At 42.9% G+C, this 23,073-nt stretch overlaps 1 protein-coding gene across 3 annotated transcripts in view; it reads left to right on the plus strand.

The window, feature by feature from the left end:
* LOC119371819 (solute carrier family 12 member 7) overlaps window positions 1–23,073 on the plus strand; it is a 481,180-nt gene that overhangs the window by 451,680 nt on the left and 6,427 nt on the right. For all 3 annotated transcript variants that reach the window (XM_037642291.2, XM_037642287.2, XM_037642284.2), the window contains 9 exons: window positions 61–140; window positions 9,132–9,220; window positions 14,449–14,555; window positions 14,779–14,895; window positions 17,485–17,574; window positions 18,511–18,602; window positions 18,846–18,953; window positions 19,043–19,099; window positions 19,435–19,808. In XM_037642291.2, the coding sequence (XP_037498219.1) occupies window positions 61–140; window positions 9,132–9,220; window positions 14,449–14,555; window positions 14,779–14,895; window positions 17,485–17,574; window positions 18,511–18,602; window positions 18,846–18,953; window positions 19,043–19,099; window positions 19,435–19,808 (1,114 nt within the window). The remainder of the gene's footprint in view (window positions 1–60; window positions 141–9,131; window positions 9,221–14,448; window positions 14,556–14,778; window positions 14,896–17,484; window positions 17,575–18,510; window positions 18,603–18,845; window positions 18,954–19,042; window positions 19,100–19,434; window positions 19,809–23,073) is intronic.

Here is a 23,073-nt window from a genome sequence, read left to right on the forward strand (position 1 = left end):
AAAAGTGAGCTTAAGTGTATTAGTTCCTTACTTTTTGTTAATAATGTTAAAATTGTGCAGGGAAAGGCCTGACGCTTGTCTGCTCTGTCTTGGAAGGAGAGTACAGCAAAATGTACAGTGAGTGCCAGGCGAGCAAACAGGTATGAATGAATGGTGTTACTAAGATGGGCTTCAGATTTTTACACTTTTCAGACGACCGAAAATTGTGATATGCTTTAGCAGTAGAATTTCTGCTTATTCATCTCATTGGTATCAGACAGTTTCCTTGAAAGTTATTGTATAGGTAGTTATGTGTCTGCTGTCACAAACAGTGGAGTGTATATAGAAGCTGTGTTTAACACTTTGCGGTCCGAAACTAAATGACTCAAAGCTCAAGTAAAAGAAGTTTACTTACTCATTTACAGATGGCACATAATGTAGTGAGAAAACGCGCACGTGAATCAACCGCGAAAGAACTTGTCCAGCAGTGCCCAACACACATGCATTACACATGTAATGCATATGCATTACAATTGTGATGAGGTTTATTGATGTAATGAGGTCGCGACGAAAAGGGACCGTACGCTAACACAGTGCAAGGCTGGCAAAGGCGGCACAGGCTCTCGCGCAATCAGAACGCGGGTCGTCTTTCGTCCTCTTTCACAGGCGCATACTCGTTTGTGCATCTGCTCCACTACAATACCCCCGGGGTGAAGGGTAGCCATCCTGGCGACTCAGGGAGTACGTAGTATGAGGGGGTCATAGTAGGGCTTGAGACGGTCGACGTGTACGGTCTCGCGTCCTCGACAGCGCAAATCTGGCGATTGTGTGAGGGGCTCGACGATGTAGTTCATCAGCGAGGTGGCATGAATGATACGGTAGGGACCATGGTACCGCGCCAGAAGTTTAGAGGAAAGCCCAGGGGCGTGGGGGGGTACCCAAAGCCAAACAAGGGAGCCAGGAGGAAACGTAGGAGCTGGGTGATGAACGTCGTCATGTCGCGTCTTTTGTTGACCTTGAGCTTCACCTGTCAGGGGACGAGCCAACTGACGGCAGTCTTCGGTGTATCTGGCGACTTCAGAAACTGGAGTGCGTTCAGAGGCATCAGGTCGGTACGGGAGTATGGTGTCCAGTGGTTGGGAAGGTTCGTGGCCGTACAAGAGAAAGAACGGGGAAAAGCCGGTAGTCGCTTGCGTCGCGGTGTTGTAAGCGAACGTAACAAAAGGTAGTACAGTGTCCCAGTTGGTGTGGTCGGAGGAGGTATACATCCTCAACATGTCACCGAGTGTGCGGTTGAACCGTTCAGTGAGACCATTTGTCTGTGGATGGTAGGCGGTGGATTTCCGGTGAATGATGTTGCATTCAGTGAGGAGGGCTTGGATGACCTCCGACAGAACACGACCCCTATCACTGAGTAGTTCCCGCGGAGCACCATGGCGTAGAATGAAGCTGCGAAGAATGAAGAGTGCAACTTCGCGGGCGGTCACTGCCGGGAGAACTGCAGTCTCAGCGTAGCGCGTCAGATGATCGATGCCGACAATAATCCATCGGTTTCCAGAGCCACTGTACAGGAGGGGGCCGTAGAGGTCGATACCCACGCGGTCAAATGGGCGAGCCGGGCACAGGAGCGGCTGCAACGTGCCAGTAAAGTGTCCTGGAGGTGTCTTGCTTTGTTGGCATGTAGTGCAAAACTGAACGTATTTTTGCACAAAGCAATACATTCCTCGCCAGTAATATCGCTGACGCAACCTTTCGTAGGTTTTCAGGGCGCCGGTGTGAGCACTTTGGGGATTCACGTAGAAATTCGAGCAGATGTCAGAACGCATATGACTAGGGACAGCAAGGAGCCACTTACGACCATCTGGCATGTAGTTGCGGCGTTGCCATTTTTTGGGCGTGTTGGTAAACGGAACTCGAAAACATATTGAGCGCTTACAAACAGGGACGTAAGGGAGACGACAACACAATGCGCTAACTTCAACAATTTTTATTTCCAGAAACCACCAAACTATATATCCATGCACAGTGGCGCCACCAGTCCATCCACTAGCCAACCAAAAAAGCCCTCTCCCGATCTAGAAGGTCAATTGACGGTGCACTGACACACGTGTCACCATTGCGAGATATAGCCTGGGCTTCGATTATCTCTCGGACGTCTTTATCTTTATGCTTTGCAAGCACCTTACATGAATCATACATCGGTACGCAACCGCATTCCAAACAATGTGTAGACAAATGACCGTAATTATTCTTGTTTTTGACATTTAACTTGTGCTCACGAAGACGATCATTAAGACATCTTCCCGTCTGACCTATATATTTATTTCCACAGGTCAGTGGGAGCTCGTAAACCACCTCTTGTACACAATCCACTAGAGGGTCGCGATGGTTCTTGGAGCATCCGACAGCTGGCCTGCGGTACGGGTCCGTCAAGCTACATAATCTGCCAAGTTTTTCCGGGGCTGAGAACACTACTTTGATGTCCACACGACTAGCTATTTTCTTTAGATTGTGAGCCGTTTTGTGCAGATAAGGCACTACTGCCACTCTGCTCCTACTTTTCGCCTGTTGGATGGCTGCGTCCTGAGGACTACTGTCCAAGCGGCACCTTTTAAGCAGACCCTTGACAACCGACACCTGTACAGACTCTGGGAAACCAGCTGCCAATAACCTTTTGGACTGACTCATAAGACTTTGATGGATCTTATGGTGGCAGGATTTCTTCAATGCGTTTCCAAAACACAGATTGGCAATGCTTCTTTTTACGAGCTTCGAGTGAGCAGATTGGTATGGCAACATGGGCTTATTAGCTCTGGGTTTATATTCCCAACACGTGTGCTGTTCCATGAATTGAAGTTCAATATCTAAAAACCGTAGCACGTTATCGAACGGCTCTTCAACTGTTACAATGAGTGGGCTAAGGCCAGCAGAAAAAACGTTTTTGAGTTTATCTACCGATACGTGTGATTCCGGCTCGAAGAGGACAAGGTAATCGTCCACGTATCTTACAACTTTGACGACCCTGTGCTCCGACAAGACCTGTGCCAGATTCCTGTTATGGTGGGCTAGAAAAATGTCACTTAGTATCGGCGCCAAACATGAGCCGATACAGACGCCCTGCTTCTGTAGAAAAGCTTTCCCATTCCATGTGGCAAATGTCGAGCGGAGATAGCAGCAAAGCAAATCTAAAAAGCATTGAACAGATACCCCGGCTGAGTTCTGAAAAGCAACCGCGCCATAGTCGTCGATACATTCTTCTACGCATGCGATTAGTTCGTTTTGAGGCAAGGAATAATACAGGTCCTTTATGTCAAAGGAGCAGGCCAACAAGCCTTTGTCTGCGTTATTCTTCAGGAGCTCTACAATTTCCCCGGAATGCTTAACCAAAAAAGGGTCGTCAATTTTTAAAATTCCGAGTCTTTCTTGCAAGAAAAGAGCTAACTCCGTCTGCCATGATCCTATCTCTGACACTATTACCCTTAAAGGGCACTCGGGCTTGTGCGTCTTCGCGCTAAACATGATGTGAAGGCTATCTTTCTTGGCTTCGTCAATATCACGGAACAACCTACTAAGGCCCACCTTTTTGCAAAGGCGTTTTGCTTCTAGTTTTATATTCCTAAGGGACACGTCGTGACACTCGTTAAAAACATTGGCAACTGCAGAGCAGGCCTTCTCGTTAAAGTCACCTTCCCCGAGGACAACAAATCCACCTTCCTTATCTGCTGGCAGAACACACAGTTGTTTATGCCTTAAGAAAGACGCTATGCGGCTTACAGGCACCCGTGAAGCATTGGGATTGTTTCGCGAGATCACATCTACCCCTTCTGATATACATCGATTCGCTTCACCTTCCGGGGCACACTTTGATATCCGTCGCACAAGGCTCAAAGGGACTGGATAGATTTCCTAGCGATCATCAGCAGCGGCACGGAATTCCTGTGGCAGAAGACTCTGCCAGGCTTACGTGCCTGCATCCCTGGGAAGACACGGACAGCGACATGCGGCGTCAGAACCATCGGCCAGGTCAGTCTACCAGACTACGTTGAAAGTGTTCTAAAACTTGGACCTAAGTTCGCCGTGGAGCCAAGGTTGAGTGCGCCGGAACTTTTGAGCCTTGTGCGACGGATATCAAAGTGTGCCCCGGAAGGTGAAGCGAATCGATGTATATCAGAAGGGGTAGATGTGATCTCGCGAAACAATCCCAATGCTTCACGGGTGCCTGTAAGCCGCGTAGCGTCTTAAGGCATAAACAACTGTGTGTTCTGCCAGCAGATAAGGAAGGTGGATTTGTTGTCCTCGGGGAAGGTGACTTTAACGAGAAGGCCTGCTCTGCAGTTGCCAATGTTTTTAACGAGTGTCACGACGTGTCCCTTAGGAATATAAAACTAGAAGCAGAACGCCTTTGCAAAAAGGTGGGCCTTAGTAGGTTGTTCCGTGATATTGACGAAGCCAAGAAAGATAGCCTTCACATCATGTTTAGCGCGAAGACGCACAAGCCCGAGTGCCCTTTAAGGGTAATAGTGTCAGAGATAGGATCATGGCAGAAGGAGTTAGCTCTTTTCTTGCAAGAAAGACTCGGAATTTTAAAAATTGACGACCCTTTTTTGGTTAAGCATTCCGGGGAAATTGTAGAGCTCCTGAAGAATAACGCAGACAAAGGCTTGTTGGCCTGCTCCTTTGACATAAAGGACCTGTATTATTCCTTGCCTCAAAACGAACTAATCGCATGCGTAGAAGAATGTATCGACGACTATGGCGCGGTTGCTTCTCAGAACTCAGCCGGGGTATCTGTTCAATGCTTTTTAGATTTGCTTCGCTGCTATCTCCGCTCGACATTTGCCACATGGAATGGGAAAGCTTTCCTACAGAAGCAGGGCGTCTGTATCGACTCATGTTTGGCGCCGATACTAAGTGACATTTTTCTAGCCCACCATAACAGGAATCTGGCACAGGTGTTGTCGGAGCACAGGGTCGTCAAAGTTGTAAGATACGTGGACGATTACCTTGTCCTCTTCGAGCCGGAATCACACGTATCGGTAGATAAACTCAAAAACGTTTTTTGTGCTGGCCTTAGCCCACTCATTGTAACAGTTGAAGAGCCGTTCGATAACGTGCTACGGTTTTTAGATATTGAACTTCAATTCATGGAACAGCACACGTGTTGGGAATATAAACCCAGAGCTAATAAGCCCATGTTGCCATACCAATCTGCTCACTCGAAGCTCGTAAAAAGAAGCATTGCCAATCTGTGTTTTGGAAACGCATTGAAGAAATCCTGCCACCATAAGATCCATCAAAGTCTTATGAGTCAGTCCAAAAGGTTATTGGCAGCTGGTTTCCCAGAGTCTGTACAGGTGTCGGTTGTCAAGGGTCTGCTTAAAAGGTGCCGCTTGGACAGTAGTCCTCAGGACGCAGCCATCCAACAGGCGAAAAGTAGGAGCAGAGTGGCAGTAGTGCCTTATCTGCACAAAACGGCTCACAATCTAAAGAAAATAGCTAGTCGTGTGGACATCAAAGTAGTGTTCTCAGCCCCGGAAAAACTTGGCAGATTATGTAGCTTGACGGACCCGTACCGCAGGCCAGCTGTCGGATGCTCCAAGAACCATCGCGACCCTCTAGTGGATTGTGTACAAGAGGTGGTTTACGAGCTCCCACTGACCTGTGGAAATAAATATATAGGTCAGACGGGAAGATGTCTTAATGATCGTCTTCGTGAGCACAAGTTAAATGTCAAAAACAAGAATAATTACGGTCATTTGTCTACACATTGTTTGGAATGCGGTTGCGTACCGATGTATGATTCATGTAAGGTGCTTGCAAAGCATAAAGATAAAGACGTCCGAGAGATAATCGAAGCCCAGGCTATATCTCGCAATGGTGACACGTGTGTCAGTGCACCGTCAATTGACCTTCTAGATCGGGAGAGGGCTTTTTTGGTTGGCTAGTGGATGGACTGGTGGCGCCACTGTGCACGGATATATAGTTTGGTGGTTTCTGGAAATAAAAATTGTTGAAGTTAGCGCATTGTGTTGTCGTCTCCCTTACGTCCCTGTTTGTAAGCGCTCAATATGTTTTCTAGTTGCGGCGGTACAGAATGTTGTCTCGCACGGAAAAGTGGGCTGCTTGACGGCGTAGCGCTCTCGTCGAAGGGACAGCAGACGGATCGGTAAGGTAGTCGAGCAACAAGGCAAGGTTTGGGTCCTTACGCTGCTCCGAAAGCATGTCATTGGTGCTGAGTGGTGACAAGGTGGTAAAGTGGGGTGGACAGAGAAGCCACATCTGGTGTTATTGGCGAGCGGGAGAGTGCATCAGCATCCGCATGCTTGCGATTGGAACGATATACGACACGAATATCGTATTCCTGCAATCAAACTGTCCAGCCAGCACCACCGGCTGTCCTGACCCCCTGCCCCGACTCTACCCATCAATGAGACCCGCCCATCTTCAGCGGAAGTGGTGAGCACGACGTCGAAGACTGGCTCTCCTTATACGATCGCGTAAGCACTAGCAACAAGTGGGACGACGACTCTAAGCTCGGCTACATTATCTTTTACTTGGTTGACATCGCTAAACTTTGGTTTACCAACCTGCGAATCCGCCATCGCCAACTGGTCAGCCTTCAAGACCCTCGTAACCGAAGCATTCGGCCGACCAGAGGTCCGCAAGCTCCGCGCTGACCAGCGTCTACGCCACCGAGCACAACAGCCTGGCGAGACATTTCCCAGTTACCGTATTTACTCGATTCTACCGCGCCCTCGATTGTAACGCGCACCCGTTTTCCGCGACCAAAAAAAAAAAATCAATACATCGATTGTAACGCGCACCCATTTTTAGTGAGAGAAAAGAACAAAAAAAGTCCGTAGGAGTCAAACTTCGCACATTCAGAAGAACAAGCATTTGGGTTTTAAAGAACTAAAGTTTCAAAAAAGTAAAACACAAAGTCAAAAAGCGGGCCTTGCCGCTAAAACTGTCACCACTACGGCGGCGATACGAGTCGCGTAACGGATCAGTCCTCGTCACTGTCGGACAACTCCTTATCGCTGTCAACGCTCTTCGATTTCGGGAAACCGGCCCTGCTTTGGTCCACTGAAACCTTTTCGTGAAGCTTTGCTGTAAAAAATCTGCTTCTGTTTGCGCCAGTCTCGCACGCACGTTTCGGGAACTCCGAACTATATCCGAACGACCGCGATGCGGCCCGATTTCCGTCCGTCTCTCTGCACATGTAATAACTATTCTTTTAAATGCGGCATCGTGGTACACTCGTCGAGTATTTGGAGTCGGCACTTCCATGCCGTCGATGCGAACGCAGAACGGCATGACAATCTCCTCAGCACACGTACGAACTGAAAAAATGGCAGAAATCGTAGGAGGCGGCCATTTTGAAATGTCGATGGCAATACGATAACCGAGTTTCTTTTTTTTTTTCGGTACTCGATTCTAACGCGCATGCGATTTTTGGACTCGTTTTTCCGGAAAAAAGGTGCGCGTTAGATTCGAGTAAATACGGTACATTGAGGATGTGCTAGACCTCTGCAGGCGGGTTAACCCATCTGTGGCGGAAGACGAGAAGATCAGACACATCCTCAAGGGTATCGAAGATGGCGCATTCCAGATGTTGCTGGCGAAAAGCCCGACCACTGTGGCAGTGCTCGTAAGCCTGTGCCAGAGCTTTGACGAATTGCACCGTCAGCGTTCCATCGCCCGGCAAAGTTTCCCACCACCAGATTCGATCTCGGCCTTCGCAGTCACAAACGGCAACGTTTGCCAGGGCACCCTTACTAACCAGATCAAGGACTTCATCAGAGAGGAAGTGGCCCGACAGCTCTCCCTGCTGCCTCATAGCGACGCGCCCACCGCAAGCCTGCCTCCGACACTGCAGCAGGCCATACGCACTGAAATTTGTGGGGCCCTCCCTGCAGTTCTGGGGTCTTACCCGTGCACTTCCATGCCGTCCCCCCTCTCGAGCGCCGGCTACGCACCGCCTGCTCCATCTCCACCTCTCAGCTACGCAGCTGTGGTCGCGCGGCCCCCACCGCATCCAAGCTCCTTATCGGCACCACCCCATCCTGCCTGAGGTTTATTGATGTAATGAGGTCGCGACGAAAAGGGACCGTACGCTAACACAGTGCAAGGCTGGCAAAGGCGGCACAGGCTCTCGCGCAATCAGAACGCGGGTCGTCTTTCGTCCTCTTTCACAAGCACATACTCGTTTTTGCACCTGCACCACTACACAATTATATTTTTGCCTAGGCTTATTCGACTATTAGTTGAGTATCAAGCATTTCAATGGAAATGCTCCTAAAGCTTGGTGTAAACGAAAGTACCTATGCAGCTCATGTCCATGTGAGGTAGATATAAAAGATGCACATTTAGCTTCTGTATCTTGTAATATTGCATCATGGAAACTTGAGCCATATTCACCACTAAAAACTCTCTACTATGTTTGTTCAGTTGTTCAATGAGCTTTTTTTCGAACTGTACAAAGCAGTTTTTGCATAGATACTAACCTGCACTGCTAGAAAATTGGTGCAAGAGCCGAAACTAGAAGTGCACCCCTGCCTATAATTTCATTTCCACATCAGGATACAGAAATGAAATTGCTAGCTTTGTCATGAACGAGACGACTTGTCATGCCCTCTTTGTTTACCCTAGTGTCAAGAATGTGGGCACGATATATATATGTAGCAAGCTATATACCTGATTAACAGCTCTGAGCTTGCACATATGTTCTTTCTGTATGGTCTGTCATTTAGTCTTTATTTTCGGTTTTTTAGTGCTACAGTATCATGTCGTTGAAGCACTGAGCAACCTGAAAAGCAAGGGCAGGGACAGGGATTCCGATGCCATGGTCTACCACAATGCCACCAATGCGTATCACAATGCAGCTAAAATAGTCTGTTCAGTATATTGTCTCTAAGTGTTGCTTGCAATTCAGTTTACTCGGATTTGCGAAAACGGGGGTTCTCTTTAAATAACCCCTAATTATAATTTGCATTGCCTGATTACAACACCGAACAGCATAATGTAATTCTGTTTAAGTGGCATTTTTGTTTAAAGGATTTTTATTTATTGATGTTCTGCTGTATATGGATATACTGTAGTGATTGTGTATATTGTTGTTTTTTTTTTTTTTTTTTTTTTTTTTTTTGCAGAGCCTGAAGAAAGTGCTTGAAGAAGAGAAAGTGAAGGGCTTTGCGGATGTTGTTGCTGGAGGAAACACCATTGATGCCATCTGCCATCTGTGTGTTATGCCCGTTTCATTATTGCATGCTATTGTCTAGCTTTTGAGCAAAAAAGATAAACTTTCTTTGTAGTTGCAAGCTACTTTCAGGTGGGTGACAACTTTGCTTTTGAATAAGGATAATTTTAATGACTGTGAAAGGGACCCTGAAACAATTCTTTGAAATTTTGTCGGCGTTTAAGCTACAGCATAATTAAATCATTCGCACCATAAATCAAGCAACGTACCTTGTATCAAGGCAGCTACGGGCAATTATATGTGACCCTCCTTCTCAGCACTGCCTTTTCACCTTAACTCGCCGAACATGCTGTCATCACTGGTGATGGCAGCATGTTCAAAGGAGATGAAGCACATCCCAGAGTAATTAAGACCTGCTCCACCAGGTGCCACAATGCTACCAGCCCTTCCCATTTTATTCTCCTGTACGCCGACCATCTGCAAATGTCAAGAATGAAGACAAACAAAAAGTATTTGAGAACGATCACCAATGAGCATGAACTCGGGCGCTATGCTTGTGTCTTCAGGGTGAAAGTTACAGCCACAGACACGTGGATTCTGGTGTTGATCGGATAGCGAGAGCCCGATGCTCACTGCATCAACGAGCTGAAGCGACTACATTTGCCATTTGCCTTACATGCTATAGATGATGTCACAGCTTTACAAGTCACCAATTGCTAAATTTACAGCGCACAATGCAGCTAGGGCAATTTTTGGTGTCCGCAAAAAGAAACCTCGAGATAAACGTTGTTGCAAAGCTCTTGTTAGCACGGAGCACACTGTAACACAGGCAGACAATGTTCGCTGTCCGCCGGAGGTTCAGTGACATAGACTGGACATATCTAATCAGATTGGTCGCCAGTGCTATGTATATATGTAGCAAGCTATATATGTAACAGAACACTTCTGCATAGAATGGAAGTGGGAAATTGAAAACTCGTTCGGCTGAGCCGCTGTGATCTGTCGCGATTTGCTTGTCTAAGTCTTGTAACAAATTACATACTTGATACAGAGAGCTTAAGTTTGTCTGCAAATGATCCATAGTACTTGCTCTACCGGCTCAATGCATGGAACCGTCAAAACCATTTCAGGGTCCCTTTAATACACTAACAGGATTGCAAGAGAAGGCAAGCGCACCAGGGGGAGGCAAAAAGTTAGGTGTGCACACGAGATTAAGAAGCTTGCGGGGATAACGTGGCTGCAGCAAGCACAGGAACAGATTTATTGGAGAAACATGGGAGAGACCTTTGCCCTGCAGTGGGCACAGTCGGGCTGATGATCTTAATACAGTCAATAAACAAAGTCTTATATTAGTCTACATAAGTGTGATCTGCTTATTTTCAAATAATTATTATTGAGTGCTCCCACTGTGCAGAGTTCTACATTTTTAATTAATAATAGGCTATGCTAACTGTAGTTCATACTTGTTTTTTATTACCCTTAAGATCAATATGACAACGTTTTTTTGGCAACTGATCATGTTTTTCTCACATACACTTGAGCCCACTTATAAAGGCCACAGTTATAGCAAACATATGGTTATAACGAACGAGGGTGGTGCTACTATCGAAATACGAATTTCATCAATGGCACTGCATCTCATATAGAATAAACAACCACAGCTGCACACCTTGACCAATGGTTAGGAGGAGGAAGAAACAACTTCGTTTAATTAATGGTTAGAGTGAACGTGGAGGCTCCATAAACTTGATCACATATAAAAAAATTTACTAGGCTTGTGCGAATAGCACTTCGAATATTCGAACGAATATTACAGTATTCGAATTCGCTTCGAAACGAATTTAAATTCTAGGAAATTTCGAAGTATTCGAAATGAACGAATAGACATACAGGGTGTTTCAAGAAATGTGTCCAGTATGTTTTAAAAATCACAGAAAGGAGGTATCTGCGTGCTACCTGCGTCGTTACCGTTACTATGGGAGAGGGCATTTTGAGATGCGTGCAAACATTAATTACGGCAGTAATTATAGAAATTAAGAAGATTAACTTTTTAACCAGTGGAAATAAGTGGTCGAGTCAAATGGGCGAATGAAAGCAATACCTGAGAATAGCCCATAGCCGCTTTGAAAATTTTGACAGGCTGCCACTGGTAATCATCGCGGAGCGATGAAATCTGGCTAATTTTGCTGGCGATACCGAAACCTATGCACCAAAAAGCGCGTCTGCCATTCACTGAGGAAACGCCCTCAGTGACGACACTGTTTCCCTCGCGGGGGGGGGGGGGGGGGGGGGGGGTGATAAGCGAGCGCCGTTATCATCCGTTCATCTAGCTACTTCGTTTCGTTGCTGAGCGAGCCTCCCCCCCCTCCTGCTGCCCACCCGCGCGAGGGAAACAGTGTCGTCACGGAGGGCGTTTCCGCAGTGAAGGGCAGATGCGCTTTTTGGTGCGTAGCTTTCGGTATCGCCAGCAAAATTAGCCAGATTTCATCGCTCTGCGGTGATTACCAGTTGCCGCCTTTCAAAAATTTTAAAGCGGCTATGGGCTATTCTCAGGAAGGGGTTCTATTCGCCCAAAAAGTATAGTAAATTTTAAAACGTAACATATTTTACAGGTTATCACTTGCATTCTGCTGGAAGTCAAATCCTGCTGTTATTCAAAGTTGCTTCCACTTCCCTTTGAACCAAAAAGAATGACATATGCATATGCCTTGTTTCAACTTTAAAAATATTGCACTGGTTAATTGGGTCATGACAAATGTGGTAATTTTTCTTTATAATATGTGGTATAAATTATTCGAATTTGCTTCGAAATTCGCTTTGACCAAATCACTATTCGCTTCGGACCTAAAATTTACTATTCGCACAAGCCTAACAATTACACTTCCCACAGTTGCAGCGATTGAATAGTTTCTTAGCCTCATTACACACAAGCCTCTCCCTTTCCTCCACTCTTCATTGAGCAGATTCTGACGTCCCACTTTATATCTCTCTGTTCACCACTGTGAAAATAATTAAGGATGCCTGGATTGAGCCAACTGCGGAGGGCATCACGAATTGCGTGTATAAGGCAGATTGTATAAGGTGAGGTTGTTAAATGGCCGAAGTTGAGCTGTAGGAACGTGTCATTGAGGCATACCCTGGCCAAACCTAATGTTGCTTGGAATGACTTCGTAGTTACTGATGATAGCCCTGGAGAAACTAGAAAACGTCACGATAGGGTGTGCTTTGAAAAACCAGGTGTACATAACAGACTTAAAAAAGATATAAACACTTTTCTTAGTTGACTTATTTTTGTCATTAATATGGGAAGACCACTTACTATGAACTTCAGATGTAAGGAATGCAATCAGTGTGACCGTCAGGGTCATTATAAGTGGACTTGACTGTATGCAACTCCAGTATTATTTGTACTAATGTGAATTTTACTTGGCCTTGTGACATTTCAGTTACAAGAAAAAAGCTAGTATTGAAATCATAAACTGCTTACCGTGAATATTGCAAACGTTCTGGATAAATTGGATGTAGAAGCTGTAGGTTACCGCCTAAATTGGCTTGCTTCACAAGTCAGTCACTGCTAGTTACAGTTACTCTCACATTTGCGAAAGCTTAAAAAGCATGGTACTGGGCATCTATCAATTTTCTTTAAGTAATCAAGTGGCTAGTCCGACTGCTCTCAAGTTAGGTGTCCACTAATACTATAAATAGTACAGTAAAGTTTAGTTTCACCTTGACGGTACTGGTGGAATTGATTATGTTATACAGCAGGTCAAATTAACGAAAACAAGCAGAAGAGAACAAAAAAAAGAATCACTTCTGGAAGTGTTTATCCAATTTGGGAGTAGTTACCCAAGTCTAACACATCCCTGAATCTTTGTGGAAATCTTTGTAGAAAACAATATGCACCCATACCTAATTCATGCGGGATTGTTAAAAATGTTGCATATCTCCATTTCTGACAATCACGAGTAAGAATAGACCTCCAGAGTTGACCATCATAGAATAGAGCTTTATTAACACTTACTTCCTGTCGCTGTCAATCTCAGGTCTCGGGACAGCTTTTTGTCGCTTTCTATGGACCACAATATGTCACTATCTTTGCCGTTTGCTTTGCTTGACATCGTGCATTGCTCATACCGCTCCACTACAAAAGCAAATGAGATTCCTCATGCTTCAACTAACCATTTATCAGTTCATCGTGCAAAGAATGAAAGTCTCTGGAACACCAAAAACATGTAAAATTACTGTTTTTAGTTTAGTTCATAAAATAAATTATCTTTTAAATTAGCTGAAGTTGAAGCTTTAAAATGGTGTATTGCGAGAGCCATTCCAGACAAAACCTTTTCTGCTGCCACTTTTTGAGGACACTCGTAGTGATGCTGGCAGTGCTAATAGGGTGCTGTTACTAACAGGTGCGTAGCCAAGGGGGGTTGGGGGGGGTTCAACCCCCCCCCCCCCAAAATTTTTCACTTTTGCTTGCCTATATATACATGCACACGTGCAAATGCACGCACGAACATACATAAAGTATGGTTGAACCCCCCCCCCGAAAAAAATTTCTGGCTACGCCCCTGGTTACTAACTCTGGGAATGCAGTTCTGGTTTTTTGTGCGATTATAAACTCATGTTTTAGAATCGGGCCCTAAGTGCTAATTATTGATTGTGAGCTGACATTTTCATTTAAAAAGCTGCCAAATGTGTGCAAAAAATTAGCATTTTTCGCTGGAGACAACAGTAGCATCAACATATTAACTGTCCCCTAGTGCCATAAAGAGTGCTGCAGTGAATGGGGCATAATGGGTCACTATTGGAGACAGACACATACTGATCAGACAGCTTCAAATTATCCAGCAGGCACGAGTTTTAGGATCAAAATAACAGAAATTTTGGGCAACTGAAATGTATGGTCACCATCCAGGACTCTTTCTTGTTGGCTAATTTAACCAAAACATTGAATTAACCAGAGTCAAATTTAAAAAGAAATGTTTTAAAGAAACCTTCAAAGAAATCTTTCTTTTATATCTGTGACCCAAAGGAGTCAACTTGAGCATGTATAAAGTTTATAACAAGCCACTTAAGAAGCTTTACACAAGATGTCACACACTTGCCACTTACAGAAGTGTCTCATCAATTTGATGCATAAGTTACAGCATGCATCTCCCAATGGTTTGCATGTAATATTTTTTTTTTGCAGAGAGTGCACAATCTTTGCTTGCATATTCTTACAGTTCACATGTTTGATTTTATTTTGTGCATGCATTTCATCATTACAGCATCCAAACTGCTGGCCTTGGGGGACTGAAACATAACACTGTTATCCTTGGCTGGCCGTATGGATGGAGACAGTCTCCTGATGAGCGCTCATGGAAGGTCTTTATTGGTGAGCTAATTTCATGCATTTTATTTTGTGTGCCTCTCCCACAAGCAGAGCACAAATCTTTATAGAGCTGTAGGTATAGAGTGATATACTGTTTCTTTACTTGCCTTGTGTTAAAAAAATAATGATGACATCAAAGCCAAAGCTGTGTTCAGGAAGTCTGTTTGCTTCAGAAATAAAGTATAAGTTCCTTGATTGCTCTTATGCTTGCTTTTATCTATGACAGAAACCGTGCGAAATGTTTCGGCAAGCAAGAATGCCCTCCTTGTGCCAAAGAACATCAGTCAATTTCCAGACAATACTGAGAAGCTCCATGGAAACATTGATGTGTGGTGGATTGTCCGTATCCTTTATATATGCAGCTGCCATAGAAGCTCATGACTTCTGTCAATTTCTATATTGGTGCTGCTTGCTGATTACTAGGCTTTTGTTTTCTATGTTTGGACATATTGACAGTGTAGTACAGTAGACATGCGTTTGCAACCTTTTCGTTGATTCAGTTCCCAGGGCCGAACATCTGAGCTGGTGCCCATATATTCATATGGGCAAAAACTTTCGTTATTTTTATCCTCAAATAGTCCTTCACTGTATAATTTGAACTTGGCTCCTCAGCACACACGTAATAGTGAACGCTAACAGCTATAGGGACCCTAACAATGAACTGCAGTGCTGATATTAGGATAGTGGCATCATTTGTCCTGATGTTTCTTCAGGATGTGGTGCACGTGCCAAAAACAGGTAATCTCCCTTGAAAGTGCATGTTTTTGGCTTGCAAAGCAAAAACTGTAGCTCACACTCATATATTACAGTATTTGCCCATTTTCAATGCACACATTTTTCTTCTCAAGAAAATTCGTCCAAAAATTTCTTGCATGGTGCATTCCAATACAAAACCAAGGCCAGGATCTTGCAGCTGTTCTGTAAACGAATGAAAGTTTTCTCCACACGCAATTGTTCAAGGCTTGCACATACAGGGGACATACGCACGAGTCTCGACCAATCGCGTGCGGCAAAAATGTTGATTCATTTGTGGAATGGGTACAATATCCTGGCCCAAAACAATATTTCTCATTTTTACAACATCCTACCATTGGAGCCAGCATAGCCAGTGTCATTGCCATTGTCATCTCAATATGGCTACCATGGATGATGACAGAACAAGTTCTCACATAGTATGATTATAAGAAAGAATAAGACTTTTAAGGGCTGGTTTCCTTAGTTAGGCACAATATTAATGAGAACCAACAGACAATAATGCCAAAGAAAGTATAGGGGATGTTATTCGTTGTAATTAGGATAAAGTGTGAAGAAAGTAAAGTGAACGAAAAGATAACACAGGTTCGGTCCCTGCCGGCGGCAAGTTATCTTTTCGTCCACTTTACTTTCTTCACACTTTATCCTAATTACAACGAATAACATCCCCTATACTTTCTTTGGCATTATTGTCTGTTGGTTCTCATCAATATAGTATGATCATAGTATTTATTTATTTATTTAGAAAAACCTTACAGGCCCTGTTGGGCATTGAGTAAGGGGGGCATTGTTACAATAACAGGGGAATTACAATGGAAACAGCTCTAAAATACATTTAAAGCAACTGTACAGTGAAAAAAACATGAACATGGTGAACAAGCACCATGGTGAAAAAAAAAAAAAGAAAAGCTACATCAGTGTTGCTGCTGAGCAACTGTGTGCATACTGCACCGTGGGGAAGGTCAAGCTAAATTAATGTAATCCTTTCTTTGGATGCTGACCAACAAATGCCTCTGCCTGAGGACAAAAACAACAATTTTTTGCTATTGATGACCAATCTTTATCCTACTTTATGTTTCGTGGTATCAGAAAAATTGTGAAACCCCCAATGCATTATAACAAAAAGTTGCTAAGGCAGGACACTCACTTTTAATTGGGACCACTTCATCTGTTTACAAAAACCAATATGTTCTTTATAAGATGTTTCGAAATACAGTGGTGAAAAATTGTAGGCAATGGAGGGTGTGATGATCATATATTGCGCACGATCAACATGTGTAGTAACTTATTACAATGCATGGACTACAATGCTTCTGCCTGTTGTAAAAACATATGCATACTGTGCATATTTATGTAAACACAAACACATAATAGCTAGGAGACAACAGTTCAGATCATCCACACTGTGAGTTCACATGAGCCGGTGACTCTGCTATATCTCACACTTGATTGCATTATGATAATGAGATGTCACTTTTAGGTCTGATTACGAAAGCACATTCAAATGATAAGTTATTTTATAAGTTATGTTAAAACTAGCAGCAACAAGTTGCACCGCACCTCTGAAGAATTAGAATGCTTCACAGAACAAAATTTAGTAAAGTGGTTGGTCTAGGTGTGGGCCACAGTCCCATTTGCAAGTTGTGGAATCCTCTAACAAATGTAAAATATCATATGCACAATAGACCATACAGAATACATGTTGTGGTTCTTCATAAATGGTGGTTAAGTTCCAGTTGAAGAGATGACAATCGGCATTAAGTAAATAAATTCTCATTCTACAACGGTTATGTTTGGTGGTCTCCTTTGCTTTGTGTGTTGTTGTTACATTGAAGAATGCATTAATTCGGTGTGCATTAGATTTTTCCTTGAAGTTCTTATACTTTGTGTAGGAGCTCCAACATCATTTTTGTGTTAGTTTTCTATACCTTGAACCCGTAAAAGTGGGTGTGTATCCAATTTGAGAGTGTGTTAGACTCCGGGTAAATATTGCCAAAGCAAGTAGCGCTGTGTTTCAGCCCCTCCCCCCTTTTTTTTTTCTCTTGCCTCTTGTTTAATTCGACCACTTTTGTTAGTGTGATCGGGATCGAACTAACAGAAGTTGACGGTAACATATACATGTGCGTGAGAAAAGAAATGTTTTTCCCTGGCGATGAGTTGTTCCTTAGTTTTTCTGAAGATGATGGTGGCCTGCTCATGCTCTTGCCATTCCTGCTGAAGCAGCACAAGGTTTGGAAGAACTGCAAGCTGAGAATCTTCACTGTTGCCCGTATCCTTCACTGCTGGCTTGTTTTCTATCATTTGCAGTGTTGTGTGAAACCATTCATAGAGTCATGTCCATTTGCACTAAGCCTTTCCATTGGACAGCATTCTTTCATTATAAAACTTGAGTGTCTTCAGTAAATGGATATTATGTCAGATAAAAATTTCAAGAAACTTCAGTTGAAATTACTTATTCTTAATCAATTGAAAGAGTAGTGCAGTATTGCATATTCAGTATGTATGCGTTTCCCAATTGGTTGGAGTGAACTGAACATCATCTGTTCCAGAGACAGTCCTCATGGTTTCCACAGTCAAAGTCAGTAATAGTGAACAAAATTCAATAAGTTTTTTGTTAAAGATTACACGCGTCCTTTTTTTTATGCGTCAAAGTATTCTATAGTGGCAGTCTACATTAAGATACAAACTGCTTTATTTTTTTTCAGTCGTTATGGTGCATTACCAGGTTTTAGAATTCATAATACTTCACCCATAGGCGTGCGCGGGGTTCCCCATCAGGGGGTGGGGGGAGCGAAGGTTCATCGCAGCGCCCCCCCCCCTAGGTGACTAGGGGGGTCATGTATGGGGCAGATTTTGCGCCCCCCTCTTAGGTGACTAGCCCCCCCCCCCCAATGCGCACGCCTATGACTTCACCTGCGCACAGCACATTGCAGTACTGAAGTCACTAAGTATTCAAGCTCTTCTCTACAAACTACAGGAAAAAAAGCATTTTAGTTAGCATACTGAAAGTAAATTTGTAGCAAGGAAATTACAAATGATGAAACTAAGGCAAATCTGTAATCGTATGGCTGGACAATTTATGGCAACATCTTGGTGGGTTAGGACATACATTGCAACATCTGCGAGGGCACAGATGCCCTGTGAACTTTTGTTTCTTTCTTGAAGCGCCCTTGTTGTCTTGACCATCATCACATTGCAATTATAGAGCTTGAAGACAACAGTATTCAAATGAAGAAAGACCTGGCCATGTTTCTCTACCATCTGAGAATAGATGCAGATGTGGAAGTTGTGGAAATGGTACGTCAGTACATCATTTCTGTCTTGCTATTCACTTAGCTTATTCCTATGAAAAGTTATCTAACATATGCTGAAACCTGCACACAACCACAATGGCAAAATTTGAATCAATAGCATGTTCCTGATAAGCACTTTACTAAATTATCAGTATCATTGTCTTTTCAATGGTTTCTAAAGTTCTTGGAGCAGCTACAACTCTGTTATCTGTTTGACTTGCAATGGGCGCATCTGTTTTATTTGCAGAATGACAGTGACATCTCGGCATACACCTATGAAAGAACTCTAATGATGGAGCAGCGCACAGAGATGCTGAAGCATATGAGGCTTAGCAGGCGGGAAACCTTGAGCATGGTAATTTGTTTTGAGTGATACTTGTGCATGGAACCAATTAACAAAAGGTGTTTTACGGCGTTTTCTTTTTTTTTTATTTTGTAAAACAGATTCAAACAATTGTGGATCATCACCATAATCCTCTACAGAACCACACCAGTTCAAAGGTAAAGACCTTATATTGTAATGCACGAGTATTGCAGACACAACCACATCCAAAGAAAGCTGACTACCAAAAGCAGAGGTTTTATTGTGTATCACTCAAACTGCAAAGCTTACTTCATTTTATTCTCAAGCATGTCGCATGTTGACACCACCAGCTTGGCCTGGAGTGTGCCACACCTGCAGCACAGGCATTGCAGCTCATAATGAATGTGCCAGTAGATACATATCTCAATAGTACTACACTAGTATACGATGGTCAACTGCGTTAGCTGGCATTATATCAGTGATGCTTGAGTGTACTTAAAATTGCACCTAATTTTACAATTCTCTTGCACAGGTGCGCTTTAGTGACAAACCACCACAGCAAGCCGGTGACTCAGAATTGGTGGATGTAGTTGCTGATGATGACAATCGTTCATCACGCCACTCGTCCCGGCACTCATCACCAACAAAGTCTGCCTCAGGTTCACCTACAAAGCAGGCTTCTTCGCCGCCTAAAGAGAGCTCACCCGTCACTCCTGCTGAAGACGATGGGAAAGCAAAAACTGAAAGCCCCGACAAGAAAGCTCAGGATGGCTCTGGAGATGCAAGCACTGCATCTGCTAATGGAGTAGCGAGCAAGGGCCCCTCTTCTGCACCAGCTGTTGCTGCTGCTGCCGCATCCGATGGCCAAAAGAAGCCAGAATTTGACAGCCTCCTGAAATTAAAGCCGTAAGTCAAGTTTATGCATTCAACATTCCAAGTTCCAAGGTTCTGCAATTTTCAACAGCTCAACAAAACAGTTCAGTTAACATGCGTGCATGCTGTGGAAGACATGCAATGCATAGATGGCAACTAAGTCAAACATATGTATAAATATCCTCTTTATATTATATTTATGCTTCTGCATTAGAAAAACAAGTCAGATTTATAATACAAAACTAGGTGCAAAATGCTATGATAGCTGTGAGGGTTCATGAGAAACGCTGTACATTTTTACTTGGAGAGAAAGCAGTCTACATCTGCTTTCATCACACTCATCACTGCCCTCAGAATATATTTTAATGCCATGTTAGTCATTGAAGACCAGTATTTGCTTTATTCAGATATTACATCAAGCAGAATATCTGCTTCAAGACATAGGTGCTGAGAAAAAGATAGGCCAGTTTGAATGCATTATTACCTATTCTTTTGTATGTACAGTGCTCATGGAATGGACGAAGAAAACACAGCGTCGACCAAAGTAAAAATATATTCTTAAAAAGACGTTTGAAATGGGACAACAAAACATTAAGCATTACGTGCGGTACGCACAATGCTGAAGATAACCATGTCATGTGACTAAAAACATGGCCACGAAAGGTTATGTTGGCTCTTATGTTAGTGTAAGAGTCAATATTACACCATTGTAAAGAAAATTAAAGACAGTGGAAATGAAAGTATATGCATTACTTAGCCCTAAATGGCTCATTTTATTCCTATGTGTTCTTATCAAAGCTTTTAGAAAACAAAATGAGAGGCTGCTTTTGGTGAAAGCCTTCCAGACCCATTAAACATTAGAAATCTATGGGCACTAGTTGTTAAGTGGAGTCGCAGTCATCCAGCATTGCTTAGGAAAGGTTAAGGAAGTGGTCGCTCTGGTTTCCATCTTCAAATGACTTGATACACTGTTGGAACTGCGTTGTAAAAAGTCTCAGAATGTGTCTGTGCTTTGTGTTCTGTGTGCACTAATGTTTATTTTTTAATTGAAAAGTTTATCTTAAGTTTAAAAATATTGCAAATTTGATAGCTCGTGATATAGAGATTAGAGTCTAATAATGAAAAATTTAGAAAATTTTGTCACTTGAAAAATTTTAATGTAAGAATGACAGAAAAATGTTGTGCCTTTCACGACAATTATATATGAGAATGGCTGTCTGGGCATTCGTGCTAATACCGATCTTCTCAAGCTAGCATCACGTCAATAAGTCACCATCGTGCCTTGGTTATGCAATTTATTACATGGACCTTAAAATGTGTGCTTAAAAACCACCATGTTATCTGTATTGGCCTAGTATAATGCATTAAACAATATTGTTTGCACCAATCTTGCTAAACCCAGAAACCTTGATAGGTGCCTAATTCTGATGCTCTGCTATGTAAAAAAATTGTGTAAAGAGTGAAAAGGAAGGTGAGCACGCAAAGCAATAGCATCAGATTGCAGAAGTACTGACTGTCTTTGTGCAATCAAGACAAATTGTGAAGGCGCATGTTTAGCTTATTGATGCTGTACAAGTAATGCTGTCTTTGCATTGAAAACTTGACATACAAGTCTGGTCATCCTTATGTTCCTTATTTGCAGAAGTACGCCCGTAGACCATATGTCGGGCCGTTTTGCTGTAGGGAGTTCACACACAAACACACACACACACATATATATATATATATAGTCGACATGTACGTGTGATATGTTGCCTTTTCTCCACCCCCCCCCCTTTTTGTTTCCAGTTATTTGGTGTTGTATAATTTGTGCATTTATATACAATCACTATTTCTGTATATTCACTCGTATGTATATAAGATTTAAAAAGCATCACACTGAAAAGTTGACAATTCTTAATGCATTCTGCTTCCGTATGCTTGGTCACCCATCTGATATTGGCTGTGGTGTTGCTCTGGTAATAAGGCAGCAAATTGTGCTTGTTGGAATATACTCATGATGACCAGCCGTATATGTTAACAAGACACTAGAAGAATATACACAACACAAGCGCTTGTGTCATGTACATTCATCTGGTGCTGTATCTTCTTTGCGCTGGCCATCATGAGTTGCACTGCTAAGCACAAGGAAGTGGTTACAATTTTCTGGCCATGGCTGCCACATTTCAATTGAGATGAAATAAAAAAACGTGTACATATATTTAGGTGCATGTTAAAGTACCCCGAGTGGTCTAAATTAATCCGGAGTTTCCCACTACACATACCTCATAATCGTATTGTAGTTTTGGCATGTAAAACCACAGAATTTAATTATTTTATAGAAATGTAAAGAAACTAAGTTTTCAATACAGAATTTGTGCCTGAAAGGGATGTCCACAGTTATGTCCTGAAGGTAGTCTCTCCTGCACCACTCAGTCATCCAGTAATTCAATATGGCATGTTTTGAAGGATCAGAATGGGGACAAAAAAAAAACCCTGATGGTATATATTGAGCACAGTTTCAAATACACCATAATGTGTTTTCTTAACTCTTTCTACCTTTCTGTACTGCAAGAAATATAAAAAGCTGTGCCAAATTTTCAAACAATTTTCAAAAAAATGTCGCAGTGCAGGCAGCCATATTTCCAATGCAAGTGTTCAAGCAGCTGATAATATAGAGAATAGCTGCGCACAGTGCCACTACTTTAGTTACAAGTACAGCCATCAAACATGTAAAAAAATGCAACCAGAAGCAAGCTCATGGTTATACTTTGATTGGTTGACACTGCAAGATGTTTATCCTCATGATGAGTGTAGGCATCATAATCTCTATGTATTAGTACAAATTCCTGTGATAACTATACTCCTCAGCTGTACAGACATGGCTAAAATATTCACATTTTAGAGTTCACGTTTTGTTTGTGCAAATATGGTGCAAATTTAAGACGCCATCTTTCACTCATTTATTTCATTCTTTAATTCACTTCATTTATGAAAAGTTATTGTTCTAAAGAATACCATTCTAAAATTTGAGGAAAATGTTAGTTGCTGTCACAGAAACTAAGCACACTTGCGAGATAAATTACAGCTTCATTCTTTTTTCTCCAGTGTGAACAAGGATCTCATGAGATATTAAGGTAACTTGGATGACTGTACAAAACATCTAGCTTATTAATAACAGTTATGAAGTTAAACATCACCTGTTGTACTCTTTATACTGAAGATTTAGTGCATGATACCTCACCTTACTGACATTCGGTACACCTGGCATGGCTATTTATGCGAGGTTAAGGTGTGACACAGCAACATTCTTTGGTGC

The sequence above is a fragment of the Rhipicephalus sanguineus genome, chromosome 1, assembly GCF_013339695.2.
Source record: "Rhipicephalus sanguineus isolate Rsan-2018 chromosome 1, BIME_Rsan_1.4, whole genome shotgun sequence".
NCBI classification, from domain to species: domain Eukaryota; kingdom Metazoa; phylum Arthropoda; class Arachnida; order Ixodida; family Ixodidae; genus Rhipicephalus; species Rhipicephalus sanguineus.